Source organism: Salmo trutta, chromosome 14 (genome assembly GCF_901001165.1).
Source record: "Salmo trutta chromosome 14, fSalTru1.1, whole genome shotgun sequence".
Lineage (NCBI taxonomy): Eukaryota > Metazoa > Chordata > Actinopteri > Salmoniformes > Salmonidae > Salmo > Salmo trutta.
Genome location: NC_042970.1, coordinates 20,068,537 through 20,085,143, shown reverse-complemented (window position 1 = coordinate 20,085,143; position 16,607 = coordinate 20,068,537). Strand labels below are relative to the sequence as shown.

The 16,607-nt window shown below is 42.9% G+C and overlaps 1 protein-coding gene and 1 pseudogene across 1 annotated transcript; one reads left to right on the top strand and one right to left on the bottom strand.

Moving 5' to 3' along the window:
* Positions 1 to 329: 329 nt before the first annotated feature.
* On the bottom strand, positions 330 to 4,892 carry LOC115207572 (E3 ubiquitin-protein ligase TRAIP-like; annotated as a pseudogene).
* Positions 4,893 to 8,261: 3,369 nt separating this feature from the next.
* On the top strand, positions 8,262 to 14,837 carry LOC115207571 (MON1 secretory trafficking family member A). The gene is made up of 6 exons (XM_029774777.1): positions 8,262 to 8,464; positions 8,823 to 8,988; positions 11,819 to 12,223; positions 12,448 to 13,213; positions 13,310 to 13,457; positions 13,667 to 14,837. Exons 2-6 carry the CDS (start codon positions 8,856 to 8,858, stop codon positions 13,805 to 13,807), a joined length of 1,593 nt encoding a protein of 530 aa, XP_029630637.1. The 5' UTR covers positions 8,262 to 8,464; positions 8,823 to 8,855; the 3' UTR covers positions 13,808 to 14,837.
* Positions 14,838 to 16,607: the final 1,770 nt, after the last annotated feature.

Here is a 16,607-nt window from a genome sequence, read left to right as displayed (position 1 = left end):
AGACATCTTGCAGCAAACCCTATCCAGGTCTGTGTAGAATGGAGAAACAAACAGTTTAACACACCACACTCAATCAACAGTTTATGAAAAAAACAAGTTTATTATTTGACAAACAAGAGATCTTACGCAATAATCACAAGTAAAAGTAAGCATCTAAAAGAAATTACACTTGGAACAAGATGCTGTTATGGGGATTTTTTTTATTTTTATCCATCTAACTAGGCAAGTCAGTTAAGAACAAATTCTTATTTAAAATGACGACATAGGAACAGTGGGTTAACTGCCTTGTTCAGGGGCAGAACGACAGATTTTACCTTGTCAGCTCCGGGACTCGCTCTAGCAACCTTTTGGTTACTGGCCCAACGCTCTGACCACTAGGCTACCTGCCACCCCAAGTGGGAAACAACTTCTAAATATGCAATACAACGCTGTATTACAATATTCAGACAGTAAGTAAATCAAGAAATGTTCAAGTGTGAAAGATGGATAAAATTTGGATTTGTGTAATGTGCCACAGAGGCAAATGCCTGACATTTCACAGATGCTAGTGATAATATGTTTCAGTCAGCAGATAACTCTTCCACACTCAAAATTATAAACCAGAAAAAAATGAAATGTCTCAACACAAAATTACTAAACACAGACAGGGGGTTTCATGAGCCAAATGAAGTCTCAATACACCAAAACAAATATTTTCAAACTAGCAGCTATGCCCATTCATGCCCAAAGCTTGGAGCAGGCCCTCCAGTAAGAGGTCAGTTATTTTTTACCTGACTGGTAAACCTATTCAGGTTGCTCCTCTATATTGCCCCAGACGGGCTGGTCCCTAGTGTCAGAGGTGCAACTGACACACATGCATCAGTCAGGGATGGAAAGGTCACACCAGAAAACTGTTAAGAGTAAGGCAGGTGGAGATCTTGGGAGGAGCTGGTCGGGAACCATTTTTTTTCTCTTGGCCTTCATCATGAGCGGGCGAATCTGACAAAAGAGACTGGTGTGGGGGGCTGAATTAAGGAAAGTGGTATTCCATAACAAATGGTATTCACGTGTTCCTCCACTATGGTTTCCTATGAGATTAGTTAAAGAAAATGTATAACGACATATATTTGTCAATAGACAGAGGATAAAATAGTCACAATATTTACTTCAATACCCATATCAATAAAAATACCTGTCAGTACACCTGAATTGTATGGTTTGAGAAAAGATACAGGCTGGACGAATTTGGTTCTTCCCCCAAGTCCACCGTAACCACTTCTGACCTGGAATATGATAATGATACATTGTCATATCGTTGACAAGAACAAGACAGGGAGTCAGGTTAAACCTACAGCTCCCAGTTTAATCCTCTTGGGGTCCAGCATGCTGACGAAGGTCTTCTTCCTGAACAGGTTGGCGTTACGGAAGGAGGTATCCATGGGCGCCGCCTCCTCTGGCCTGAGAGAATTCATAAACACAGAAGCTTATGGCATGCCATGCACACTAATGTACAACACACCTTGCGCTAAAATGTAACATTACATTAGTAATTTCACAAATGATCCTATCCAGAGAAAAGTCTGTTCATGTGTTAAGTGAACCCTTGGAAGTGGTAAAATACCTTACTTCCAAACAAGGCTTTGTCTTGGTGTTTGGTCGGTGAGGACGACAACCTGAGAAACAAAAACATAAGATAATTATGATCAATACTTAATCAGAACTGTTTATTAAAAAAATAAGTGTCAGTAGCACATGTTCCTCGTCAATGACACACTAGAGGGAGACTTACGCAACTGGGTCCAGACACATCTTCTTGGATGGGACCTGTGGCAACCTTTTATACACCGGGTCAGGGGTGATGATGTCAAAGGTCATGTTGAGGGCAATGTCCTCACTGTTGGCAGGCTGGTGGAGACGGGGCTGTTTCAGCTCCACTGGGGCAGGGCTGAAAGACAAGGGGGGAAAGAACCCATCAGTGACTGACACCAGATCTACCAAGAAGGTATCTATACAGTGCATTCGGAAAGTATTCAGACCCCTTGACTTTTCCCACATTGTTATTTTAGAATAAGGCTGTAACATGTATTAAATTGTGTTTTTCCTTAAATAATCTACACACAATAACCCATAACGACAAAGCAAAAACAGGGTTAGGAAAACTAAAATATTACATTTACATAAGTATTCAGACCCTTTACTCAGTACTTTGTTGAAGCACCTTTGGCAGTGATTACAGCCTCGAGTCTTGGGTATAACACTACAAGCTTGGCACACCTGTATTTGGGGAGTTCCTCCCATTCTTCTCCGAAGCTCCTCTCAAGCGCTGTCAGGTTGGATGGGGAGAGTCGCTGCACAGCTATTTTCAGGTCTCTCCAGAGATGTTCGATCAGGTTTAAGTCTGGGCTTTGGCTGGGCCACTCAAGGACATTCAGAGACTTGTCCCAAAGCCACTGCTGCGTTCTTGGCTGTGTGCTTAGGGTCGTTATCCTGTTGGAGGGTGAACCTTCACCCCACTCTGAGGTCCTGAGCGCTATGGAGCAGGTTTTCATCAACGATTTCTCTGTACTTTGCTCCGTTCATCTTTCCCTCGATCCTGACTAGTGTCCCAGTGCCGCTGAAAAACATTCCCACAGCATGATGCTGCCACCATGTTTCAGCTCTAGGAAGAGTATTGGTGGTTCCAAACTTCTTCTGTTTAAGAATGATGGAGGCCACTGTTTTTGGGGACCTTGAATGCTGCAAAAAAATGTTTGGTACCCTTCCTCAGAGCTGTGCCGACACAATTCTGTCTCTGAGCTCTACGGACAATTCCTTCAACCTGGCTTGGTTTTTGCTCTGACATGCACTGTCAACTGTGAGACCTTATATAGACAGGTGTTTGCCTTTCCAAATCATGTCCAATCAATTGGATTTATCACAGGTGCTCCAATCAAGTTGTAGAAATGTCTCAAGGATGATCAATGGAAACAGGATGGACCTGCACTCAATTTCGAGTCTTATAGCAAACAGTGTGAACATTTAAGTAAATAAGTTATTTATTTTTTTGGGGGGGTTATACCTTTGCAATAATAATAACAATAAAAGTTTTCGCTTTGTCATTATGGGGTATAATTTGTCAAAATGTTTAATTTAATCAATTTTAGAATAAGGCTGTAACATTTTTTGTTGTTGTAAAAAGTCAAGGGGTCTGAATACTTTCCGAATGCACTGTATACTAAGTAACGTGTTGTGTAGAGAATCGATTGGTGAAGTGACAAACCTCTCGAAGACTAGTCGGCTCAAAGCTTCGTTAGTGTGGGTTAGTGTGCTCAGGGTCTTTTGAACAATCACAACTTTTTCTTCAGACTAACATAATATTAAAAAGACAAAGTAGTGAGTAGTAAACTAAATTTGTATTTTTATTATACAAATGAAACATAGCTTTGCAAATTATATAGTGCTTATAACTTCAAGAAGGGGGGCTTCTTACGGTAATCTTTGTCTGTGTTGGTCAAGTCATTTTTGGACAGCTTTCATGTCATCCTTGGTCCTGTTCAACTCCATTGTGGCTTTATGCAACTACAGAGATATGAGGAACGGTCAGTCTGAGATCAGAAGTAGAGACACAACCAACATTATCCCAGAAAATTTCAATTCATGCATTTTGTTTACATGCATTACCTTGTTGTTTGAAGCAAACACCTCCCTTTCGGCTTGTCATACTCTCTGCCAAGGATAATAGGATTACTTAATAAATATACTTACATAACACTGATGCCCCTGACAATGTATAGTGCAACAGTAACACACAGCAGCTATGAGTTTGATGTTCCTTACTTCTTGAGAGAAATACAGTAGATGGAAAGCTGCTCCACATGCAGCCTGGCCAACACCCATGTCAGTGATCATGGACTCCACCCCAGTTCTCTGACCCTGCAACACCACATCCAGACTGGGAAGCACACACACAAACAAAATATACTAACCAGCAAAGTATGGTTAATGTTGGCATGATAGTGTGCTAATTATTATTGTGTGAGTGTGCTGCGGGCTACCTCTCATATGTTTTCATTTTGGTCCGGAGTCGTCGGGCCTCCTCCTTGGCAGCCTGGGTCTCACATTGCTGGTTCTCCAGGTATTTCATCCTTTTCGGACAGGTAAAGAAAAAAAAAACTATACGTCAGAGACATGGCAGGTAGACAGGAGCATGTAAATACATTTGGCTTTGTGTTTGACAACTTGGCATCCTACCCTGTGAGCTGAGAATCTCTTTATCTCCAATCTCCTTCCTCACAATGTCCAGGTCTTCTGCCTGTCCACAGTCTCCTTTAAGCCCCCTACTATCTTCAGTCTGTCCATCGAGTCTCTGAGAATAAAAATACAAGTAAATGTTTCAGCCGTACCAAATGCAAAATAGTTACACCATCATAATGACACATGGTCTATCAAAGCTAGCATCAGTTTTATTCACTGGCCTCTTACCTTCGGTACTTAAAACAGCTTTCATTCCATCGAGCTCATTCTGCAGAAGAAATTAACGAAACACTGAATAAACGCCAAATCATACAATAATATTAACCCCAATCCACATGCCATGAGTGACACTGACAATAGGCTATTCAATGTTGTCACAACATGAGTAAATAGTGTTTCCTCCTGGTATAGGCATACCTGCAAACTCTCTGGGTCAGCAGAGGATCCCTCTTCTTCACCATGAATGTCAAAGAACAACTTGTTGATGTGTCTGATGCTAGCCTGAGGGTAGAGTCCAGATAAAGATAAAGATGCAGAAGAAGAATTTGTAGAGTCATTTTGAGATGAATGGGATTGATGTAATGCATGCAGATTTAAATACCAGTGTTCAGAAGGGGACACAAGTATAGCGAGTCCTACCTGGGGCGGCAGGTAGCCTAATGGTTAGAGCATTGGGCCAGTAACTGAAAGATTGCTAGATCAAATCCCTGAGCTGACAAGGTAAACATCTGTTGTTCTGCTCCTGAACAAGGCAGTTAACCCACTGTTCCTAGGCTGTCATTGTAAATAATTTGTTCTTATCTGACTTGCCTAGTTAACTTCATTAGCATACTGGTTTTTGTCCAGAATTTCGGATGACTGACGTGCCCAAAGTAAACTGCCTGTTACTCAGGCCCTGAAGCTAGGATATGCATATACTTGGTAGTATTGGATAGAAAACACTCTGAAGTTTCTAAAACTGTTAAAATAATGCCTGAGTATAACAGAACTGATATGGCAGGCAAAAACCAGAGGAAAATCCATCCGGGAATATTTTTTTTTTTAGGTCACAGGCCATTTCAGTGCTTGCCTATGGGAAATACAAATAGATAGGACCCAGATTGCAGTTCGTATGGCTTCCACTAGATGTCAACAGTCTTTAGAAAGGGTTTCAGGCTTGTTTTTTGAAAAATGAACAAGTAGTTGGTAGAACTACAAGGTCTCTCATTAGAAAAGTGGTCTTGGCGTGTGAATGAGGTGCGCGCTCTTCGTTATTTATCTTCCCTATTAAACATACTATTTTCCGTCTTAAATATTATTGTTTATTTAGATATTAGAGTACGTGAGGATTAATTAGAAACATCGTTTGACTTGTTTGGATGAACTTTACTGGTAACTTTTTGGATTCGTTTGTATGCATGTTGAAAGAGTGGATTACTGAGATCGTTGGCGCCAACTAAACATACTTTTTTGGATATAAAGAAGGACTTTATCAAACAAAACGACAATTAATTGTGTAGCTGGGACCCTTGGGATTATAAACAGAGGAAGATCTTCAAAGGTAAGTGATTTATTTAATCGCCATTTGTGATTGTGTGACGCCTGTGCTGGTTGAAAAAGTATTTTGGTGTGGGGCGCTGTCCTCAGTAAAGTATTTTTGAAATCTGACAACACGGTTGGATTAACAAGAAGTTAAGCTTTTAAATGATGTATGACACTTGTATTTTCATGAATGTTTAATATTACAATTTTTCTATTTTGAATTTCGGACTCTGCAATTTCACCGGATGTTGTCGTAGGTGTTCCGCTAGCGGTTCATGCGCCAAAAGAGGTTATATAAAAGGTAAAATAAAATACCTGTTTTCTACATTGTGGACAGGTCTTGTTGGGAGCAGTCTGAAACCACTGAAGACTATTGCAGAAGGGGTAAAAACTATTTTCATTTAACAATAACTAGACAACGAAGGTTACGTATGTATCACTCCAATATATTGGTATCACTCCGTGGCGGAGGGATACATCCGAGGTGAAGATTTACAGATTTACTCCTGTGTACACCTGTGTCACGGCAGGGGTCCACCACTATATATAGACCCCAAGGCCACGACACACGTTCTCTACATCATTTTTGAGGCGCCTCTAGCACCGTAGAGGATTGGAGTAATCCAATATAGTGAAACGTAATGAAGGTTACGTTTCAGGATAAAAGGGATGTTCACATGTCAGTCTGACAGAACCGTCAGGAGGAATGAAGGGTTGGGGCGGAGAGATCTACTCCTCCCCCCAGAGTCAATCCAAGAAGAGGGTCCATACAGAGAAAAGAGTCGGCCTGAGAATTGAACCCTGTTGCACCCCCATAGAGACTGCCAGAGGTCCGGACAACAGGCCCTCCGATTTGACACACTGAACTCTGTCTGAGAAGTAGTTGGTGAACCAGGCGAGGCAGTCAGAGACACCAAAGCTGTTGAGTCTGCCGATAAGAATACGGTGATTGACAGAGTCGAAAGCCTTGGCCAGGTCGATAAAGACGGCTGCACAGTACTGTCTTTATCGATGGCAGTTATGATATCGTTTAGGACCTTGAGCGTGGCTGAGGTGCACCCATGACCAGCTCGGGAACCAGATTGTATAGGGGAGAAGGTACGGAGGGATTCTAAATCGTCGGTAATCTGTTTGTTCACTTGGTTTTCGAAGACTTTATAAAAAGGCAGGGCAGAATGGATATAGGTCTGTAATAGTTTGGGTCTAGAGTGTCTCCCCTTTTGAAGAGGGGGATGACTGCGGCCACTTTCCAATCTTTAGGAATCTCAGACAATACGAACGAGGTTGAACAGACTAGTAATAGGGGTTGCAATAATGGTGGCGGATAATTTTAGGAAGAGAGGGTTCAGATTGTCTAGCCCAGCTGATTTTCATGGGATACAGATTTTGCAGCTCTTTCAGAACATCAGCTGTCTGGATTTGGGGGAAGGAGAATCAGGGGGGGGGGGGGGGCTTGGGTAAGTTGCTGCGGGTGGGGTGCAGAGTTGTTGGCCGGGGTAGAGGTAGCCAGGTGGAAAGCATGGCCAGCCGTAGAAAAATGCTTATTGAAATTCTCAATTATCGTGGATTTATCAGTGGTGATAGTGTTTCCTAGTCTCATCTCAGTGCAGTGGGCAGCTGGGATGAGGTGCTCTTATTCTCCATGGACTTTACAGTGTCCCAAAACTTTTTGGAATTAGTGCTACAGGATGCAAATTTCTGTTTGAAAAAGCTAGCCTTTGCTTTCCTAACGGACTGTGTGTATTGGTTCCGGACTTCCCTGAAAAGTTGCATATCGCGGGGACTATTCGATGCTAGTGCAGTACTCCACAGGGTGTTTTTGTGCTGGTCAAGGGCAGTCAAGTCTGGAGTGAACCAAGGGCTATATCTGTTTTTAGTTCTAAATTTTTTGAAAGGGGCATGCTTATTTAAGATGGTGAGGAAAGCACTTTTAAAGAACAACCAGGCATCCTCTACTGACGGGATGAGGTCAATATCCTTCCAGGATACCCGGGCCAGGTCGATTAGAAAGGCAGAAGTGTTTTAGGGAGCGTTTGACAGTGATGAGGGGTGGTCGTTTGACCGCGGACCCATAACGGACGCAGGCAATGAGGCAGTGATCGCTGAGATCCTGGTTGAAGACAGCAGAGGTGTATTTAGAGGGCAAATTGGTCAGGGTGATATCTATGAGGGTGCTCATGGGAAACCCCCTGTGGGAAAAACAGGCAGACAAAAAAAAAAAACAGGTAAAGGATTTGATTTATGTGTTTTTTTGTTTTACTTGAACTGCGATTTTACCTAGCAGGTTTAAGTAAAAGTATCTGCCCCTTGTCATCAAAAGGGTACGTTCAGATATCTTTTTTTTGCTTTCTTTGTCTGAGCTATGCCGTGAAATTGATTAGTCTGAGCTAGACCATCGCATACTTTTTAAATTGAAATATTGTTAACCACCACAAAACTAGCGAGTTAGGCACACTGAAAATTGTAAATGTACAAAATATGAACAAATCTACGCAGCATCATGCAAACCCTCGTAAAGTGAAAATAGACGCATTCGGGAACGTACCCAATGCACTCAAAATGGTGAGAAATTACTTCATTCCCCATAATTCAATAATAATGGCACTGTACTTCCGTCAGGAGATGCGCGCCCGCTAGAGGTGGTATTATTCTACACACAGAGTCAAACAACAGTTTACGATAACGTTACAACATTTAACATGCATTTAAATTCTTCTGGAAGAAATTAAAGGTAACTTAGCTATGATTTCAAAATAATGTGTACACAGGAAAATGCAATAGCTAGCTAAATATCCTATTTACCTGCAGAACTAGCTAGCTATGCTAACAAACTAACGTTAGCTAGCTAGATAGCTAAGTGTTGTCTCAGCAAGAACAGCTCTAAGATCCGCTCAAGTTGTCGACTGTTGTACCAATCGTCTTTCCCTCTCAGCTTTAACATTACATGCATGCATAGTCACAGAAAAACACAGTCAGTATACTCAACTTGGAGTCAATGTGTACAACAAGACGAGACTAGGCCGATGCGAATACTGAAACTCACTGTTTCAGATGTTGACAGATTTGGTATCTACTATCCCGTGTTACAGGTGGTTGTCCCTGTAGTAACTTATGCAGCAGTGATGGCTGTATATGTCCACAACAAAGGTATACCGTGGGAGGTCCAGCAGAATGGCACCCTGGCACCAGTGGACCATCTCCGCAACGAGAGGTCTGAAAGCCCCACTCCAGGCCTGGTGGTGGGCACAGAACCAGGTGGGCATGGCAACTCTAATAATGGCATCACTTTCCAGTGACCGATATCCACTTGTAGCCTACTTACTGTAGATGTCATGTTCCTACAGACCAGCTCCCCTGTCGGAATTACACATCCAGTCATAGTTCTGAACAATGCCACTTTATGGCGACAGAAAATGAATATTTCTCTAATTGCAATATGTGTCCACTTGATCAGAGGGTAAATGGGCTGCTTATAATATTGCACTTGGCCAACTATGGACCTAATTATTATTATTATTTTACTTCATTGGAAATAGTTTCAAGTAAATACTTTACAAGCCACATGTTCTATTGATTGGGCTAACAGCTCTTGCTGTGCCACAATGTCACGAGAGCGACGGCAGCATGAAATAACTGTTGAATCTACCATTAACTCAATTTCATCATGTGACGTTTTCCAAGTAACCGCTTTGACACATTTTGAACCATGCAACCTCTGTGAACACACCTTCAGTGTGTGTTGGCTGGATAAGAAGGAGTAGGAATGTCGCTGCACAAGAGCTCACATGTATCCTTTCTCATCCACATATCTTGCTTCCTGGATTTAGAATAAGTGGTCTTTGAAATAAGTGGTAGGTTTTGCTTGTCTTATTTGTTCTGTGTCAGACTGAGAGTATGTTGGATTATGATTGATATGGTACGTTTGTTTATTTGCCTTTTCTGAAGGTCATGATACAGATTTGTTTTGGGGAAGGAATTACAGTACTCTATTCTTCAGGAGTGATTCATGCTGCTGGCTCTGCTGATTAAAACACCAGCATTACTGAGAAAATAGGACAACATTACGACTGGGAACCTTTTGTTGGCTTGCAGTGTTGAATCTCTTTCTTTTTTGGTTTATGACTTTCAACTTTCTTTTAAAGCAGGGGTTCTCAAACCTTTTGGGGCCGGAGACCCCTTTTTATGATAGCAAATTCTTCAGGGACCCCGTCATAATCAGAACACAACTTGAGTGGGATAAAAATGGCATACAATGAGTTTTACCAATACTTTGGCAGTGCATGGCCAATGAACCTATTAAGTCTCGGGCCCTGGAAAGGAACATTTCAAAGGCCCGCCTCTTGGCATCGACGTCATTTCCTGTCCTAGAGATGAAATGCACGTTGAGGTTCCACCTCTGAAAAATAACAAAGGCTGCTTATACGTATTCATGAATTGGGTGTGGGAATTTCCACATTGATTTGGTAAACGTTAACAAATAGGGCACTGACAGCTGTCAGTGTAGCTAGCGAGCATGTTAACCTTATCTTGCTAGCTAATGTTATCTGTTGTTACTACACTGTATTCAAAAGATTAGCCAGTTGGCTCTGTGGCTGGTTCTGGAGCTGGATTTGTGAGAAGCATTGATTTTGGGAAAACTTTTCCACAGATGGAAACATCTTTGACTTAACAATAGATTGCGATCTCCAAAATGTTGACATCTTCCATAAATTGCGCCTGCGAATCCGCCATAGAAATAGTTAGAAAAAATAAGATGACGCTCGGGTAATATGGATAACTATTGAAAGATGGATAAAAAAGTGGATGTGCATAAACACAAGTTTGCAGCCCCTATTTTTATTTGTTCCATGGCTCAGGTGGCCAAGTGGACACAAGGCTGTTTGGCTCATCTCAGTCATTAAGAGGAATAACTTTGCAGCTGCTGTTTCTATTTAATTAACGATGCCATGCTGGTAGGTGGTAACATTAAAATAAAACCCAGCCCTGAAATGTAGGTTGAATAGAATTTGTATGTCATATCATAGGAAAAAACATTCACACGGATTTGCAAGAAGTAGGCAGTTCGGATTTGTCACTTCAAGCCCAAGTATGTCATACTTTGACTAAAACGATGACTTATCGACTTAAATTGTTGTGAAACATCTTGGGTAAGCACTGGCCATTGTCTTTCAGTACGAAAACATTTATTTCAACTGATGTGGGCATTTAACAGGGGTACATTCATTTTTCAAATCCAACTTTATTTATATAGCACATTTCAGACACGGATGCAACGCAATGCACTTTACCGGAAAATGTATAAAAACAATAAAAAGAGCACGTGACAGACAATCTGTAGATAAGTCATGGGAGTTCAAACAGTAAAAGCAGAGAACAAGAGGACTGTAGAGACTAATCCATGGTAAAAACCAAAAGCTGAAATGTAATATATATAAAAAAAAAAAATTAGCTAAAATAACAAAGACTAAGAGCACCCAGGGAAAAGCAAAGCTGAAAATATATTTTTTTACATCATTTCGGCCCCCCTCAGATTCTCTCGCATGCTGTTTTTGTATATTTCCAGGGGAGAACTTAAATCCTAGTCTGACCTGGGAAAAGGCTTGGGAACTCTTACTTCAGATGGAAGTGTCATCTAGATTAGATTATCTAAATAGGATATGACTTGCTGTCCAGGAAACATTCCTACATCATTCAATGAAAGATGGCCTCCCTCTTTTTCCCATTCCCCTTAGGCACTCACGTCAAAGTGCTGTTCTCCTGGAGGCTATCATAATGCACACCACTTATGACCTCTGTCTGGAATGGCTTTTAGTGTTGTAGTCAAAGCAGTTCAGTTCTCTGTCCTTCCAAGAACATCCATAAACTGATTTCACTTTTGCTTTATTACGCTTGTACTCATTTAATATTTTTGCCTGCTAGATGTCACTGTTTCATCAATTAATATTATAAAATACCAATATTTTACCCAGGGTTTGCTGTCAGGACAGTCAGTTAAGCCATACATTTCCCCCCTGTATTCAGATGTTGATGAGGATGGGTTTATGTACAGAATCACTGTATTAAAAACATGATCTCATCTCCACAGGTGCTGGCCAGGAGAGTGCCATGTTTGTTCACGCACAGTCCTTTGAGGACCTGACTGCTGACAGTGAGCCGACTACTGAGCCAGAACCTGAAGGAGAGACTGTGCTTGGAGAGTCAGCAGAGGAGGAGGCTCTATGTCTGGGAGCTGAGCAGGAGACCCAGGAGGAACAGCAGCCGGAGGTGGAGGTAGAGGAGGAGCGCCCAGAAAACAGGAGTAAGGAAGAGGATGTGTGCAGTGAGGTCTGGCGTAGCCACAGGAAGCATGTGTTTGTACTGAGCGAGGCAGGCAAGCCCATCTACACCCGCTACGGCACAGAGGAAGCCCTCTCCAGCACCATGGGGGTCATGATGGCACTTGTCTCTGTTGTGGAGGCAGATAAGAATATCATCCGCTCCATTCACGCAGGTAAGTAGAAGATGTAGGGAGTATCTGTGGAGGGGCAAATTAGTTAGAGTAGCCTTGCAGTTTTTGTCAATGAAACATGGTGAACAACTATGAAGTAGGCTACATAATTGAAAGCTCAGTCGGTAGTTCTGTCAGTAAGACATGCCATATTGCAAGAAAGGCTGCACCTATCTACTAGTACTGTAGATGTTTCATTGCCCTTTTATTCAAATCTTCTGTTCAAGACGGTTACAAAGTGGTGTTCCTTCGCAAAACTCCTCTGGTCCTGGTGGGCGTATCCCAGACCTGTCAGTCAGACAGAGAGCTGACGCGTGAGCTGCAGTACATCTACTACCAGATTGTCAGCCTGCTCACCCTCACCCAGCTCAACCACATCTTCCAGCACAAACAGAACTACGACCTGCGCCGCCTACTGGCAGGCTCCGAGCACCTCACTGACAACCTGCTGCGTCTGCTGGACCGCGACCCGGGCCTGCTCCTCAGTGCTGTCACCTGCCTCCCCCTGGCCAGCTCCACCCGCGACCTGGTCTCCTCCAGCCTTCAGGCCGCCAAGGCCAAGAGCTTGGTCTTCTCCATCCTCCTGGCTGGGGACCGTCTGGTCACCCTGGTGCGCAAGAAGGACCAGTACCTGCACCACATGGACCTGCACCTGCTCTTCAACCTGGTGGGTTCCTCGTCATCATTCCGCGAGGGTGAAGGCTGGACGCCCATCTGCCTCCCTAAATTCAACACTGCTGGCTTCTTCCACGCCCACATCTCCTACCTGGAGCCTGCCTCTGACCTCTGCCTCATCCTGGTGTCCACCGATCGGGAAGACTTCTTTAACCTGTCTGATTGCAAGCGCCGCTTCCTGGAGCGGCTGAGCCGACGCACAGCCTACCAGTCCCTGAAGGAGGCGCTGAAGTGCCCCAGCTACTCTGTCACCCAAGTCGGCATCCCAGAGCTCAGGCACTTTCTGTACAAGTCCAAGAGCTCAGGGCTCTACACTAGGTGAGTATGGATCATCAGACACACATGATGGCACACATGATCTCCTATCCTGACTTACCACCAATTAAACCATTCTGTTTCTGTGTTCTCTATCAGCCCTGAGCTACCCTTGCCATACCAATCTTTAGAGGAGCAGGAGAGGCTGATGGGATTGTACCAGTACCTCCACAGCCGCTTGCACCAACCGACACGTCCCCTGCGCTCCATCTACCGCTGTGGAGAGACTGAGAACTTGCTGGCCTGGGTAAGCATAGTGTTATACCAATCTATAGATTTGCATTGTTATACATCTCATCTTATTGATACCATCTTGTAGATGTTACAATTCAGTCTTGCAGTGCATAATAAAGATATTGGTTCATAAGGATCTCTTCAGGGGGTATCTGTAGTACCATTGTTATTCATCTCCCCTCTAAACCCTCTTCCACCACCTCTACCCTACCTCTCCTTTAGGTGACCAGTGGCTTTGAGCTCTACCTCTGTTTCAGTCCTCTTGGGACCAAGGCCATGGCCGTGGCTGCTGTTAATAAGCTGCTGAAGTGGATCAGGAGGGAGGAGGACCGCCTCTTCATCCTTAGTCCTATGACATACTGAGCCCCCATCTGACCTAGCTACAGTTCCAAGAAGCCCTGGCCCTCTAAACCCACCTCATGACGTTGAAGTCTGATGGACACTATTGGAGGCCATGGATATAATGCCAACAAACCATCATGCATCACTGTTGTGCATATGCAGTCTGTGTTTCCTCTTTGCAGACCCTTCAGTCTATGGTCATCAGGGGGTCCAATGAGATCATCACAATGAGGGTACAGCTATGTTTTATCAAACATAAGTTTTTTATTTTAATTGTTTGCTTCAACTACGGTGATTGCCCTATTGGAATCGAGAGTTACGCAGCAGACATTTCAATTAATAACAATAACATCTGTGATGCTGTCCGTGTTGCTATAAGATTATTATTTTAAACTCACTGTATGGAATCACTACCTGGACATGAGGAATGCTGTGTGTTGTTTTAGCAGTAACCTACAAACATAGCCAATAGAGACTGACCATCTTGAAAAGGAACTACATTTGTTTTTATCTAACTCTAGTATGCGCTTGAGGGGCTGTTTTATGTTTACCAAGATGCTCTTGCTTGGCTAGGGGATGCATGTCAAGGGCAACGGTTAACTTTCTGGGGAAAGCACATTCCTGTGACTTAATAGAGTCAATATTGTCAATAGTCCCTTATCGTTAGCTCAATAATTGATGAAACCAAAAAAAGATTAATCTCACTTAATGACTAATGCAGTTAGCCCCATGCTCGCTACTTAGGCACATATCCACATACTTAAAAATATACTTATTAATTTCATTATTTTGTTTGTCTGCATACTGCAAGAGTAATGTGAAAATTCTACCATGATTACTGTTGTTTCTCAAAATATTATTTTGAAAGTTTTTTTAATGATAATTTGTCTTCATTTTTTGCTTGGATTAATGTCTTGATCATGGATTTTCACCGTCAAAGATGATGTAAATGGAAAAGTATCTTTATTTTAAGATGGGAATCTCTGAGTTGTCTGTATTAATATGATTTTTGTTATCTCACAAATTATAAGTGTTTCATGGGTCCATCACATTTGATTAAGAAAAATACTGTAATTTTCACATTCACCTTGACAGTCATCAAAAGCCTTCCCTCATGTTTCATGCCTTACCTAATTACCTTCAGAGTTGTGCTAAGCTAATAGGGTGTGATGGCTGGAGCTTGTTAGGGTTTTAGGGTATTGTAGCTGATTAGTTTACAGTGGTGGAAAAAGTACCCAATTGTCATACTTGAGTAAAAGTAAAGATGCCTTAATAGAAAATGACTCAAAAGTGAAAGTGACCCAGTAAAATCCTTCTTGTCTAAAAGTATGTGGTTTTAAATATACTCACGTATTAAAAGTAAATGTAATAGCTAAAATATACTTAAGTATCAAAATTAAAAGTATAAATCATTTCAAATATTATAAACTAAAAAAAAAAACTTTATTTTCAGCAAACTTAACATGTGAAAATATTTGTATGAACATAAGATTCAACAACTGAGACATAAACTGGACAAGTTCCACAGACATGTGACTAACAGAAATGGAGTAATGTGTCCCTGAACAAAGGGGGGGGTCAAAATCAAAAGTAACAGTCAGTATCTGGAGGCCACCAACTGCATTAAGTACTGCAGTGCATCTCCTCCTCATGGACTGCACCAGATTTACCAGTTCTTGCTGTGAGATGTAACCCCACTCTACCACCAAGGCACCTGCAAGTTCCCGGACATTTCTAGGGGGAATGGCCCTAGCCCTCACCCTCCAATCCAACAAGTCCCAGACATGCTCAATGTGATTGAGATCCGGGCTCTTCGCTGGCCATGGCAGAACACTGACATTCCTGTCTTGTAGGAAATCACGCACAGAACGAGCAGTATGGCTGGTGGCATTGTCATGCTGGAGGGTCATGCCAGGAAGGGTACCACATGAGGGAGGAGGATGTCTTCCCTGTAACGCACAGCGTTGAGATAGCCTGCAATGACAACAAGCTCAGTCCGATGAAGCTGTGACACACCGTCCCAGACCATGACGGACCCTCCACCTCCAAATCGATCCCGCTCCAGAGTACAGGCCTCGGTGTAATGCTCATTCCTTCGATGATAAACGCGAATCCGACCATCACCCCTGGTGGGACAAAACGGCGTCTCGTCAGTGAAGAGCACTTTTTGCCAGTCCTGTCTGGTCCAGCGGCAGTGGGTTTGTGCCCATAGGCGATGTTGTTGCCGGTGATGTCTGGTGAGGACCTGCCTTACAACAGGCCTACAAGCCCTCAGTCCAGCCTCTCTTAGCCTATTGAGGACAGTCTGAGCACTGATGGAGGGATTGTGCGTTCCTGGTGTAACTTGGGCAGTTGTTGTTGCCATCCTGTACCTGTCCCGCAGGTGTGATGTTCGGATGTACCGATCCTGTGCAAGTGTTGTTACACGTGGTCTGCCACCGCAAGGACGATCAGCTGTCCGCCCTGTCTCCCTGTAGCGCTGTCTTAGGCATCTCACGGTACTGACATTGCAATTTATTGCCCTGGTCACATCTGCAGTCCTCATGCCTCCTTGCAGCATGCCTAAGGCACGTTCACGCAGATGAGCAGGAACCCTGGGCATCTTTCTTTTGGTGTTTTTCAGTCAGTAGAAAGGCCTCTTTATTGTCCTAAGTTTTCATAACTGTGACCTTAATTGCCTACCGTCTAAGCTGTTAGTGTCTTAACGCCGTTCCACAGGTGCATGTTCATTAATTGTTTATGGTTCATTGAACAAGCATGGGAAACAGTGTTTAAACCCTTTACAATGAAGATTTTTACGAATTATCTTTAAAAGACAGGG

Coding starts and splice junctions, on each gene's coding strand:
- LOC115207571 (XM_029774777.1), top strand. CDS start 8,856: ATGGCTGTATATGTCCACAACAAAGGTATACCGTGGGAGGTCCAGCAG. Junction 8,989..11,818: donor GGTGGTGGGCACAGAACCAG/GTGGGCATGGCA, acceptor TCATCTCCACAG/GTGCTGGCCAGGAGAGTGCC. Junction 13,214..13,309: donor AGCTCAGGGCTCTACACTAG/GTGAGTATGGAT, acceptor GTTCTCTATCAG/CCCTGAGCTACCCTTGCCAT.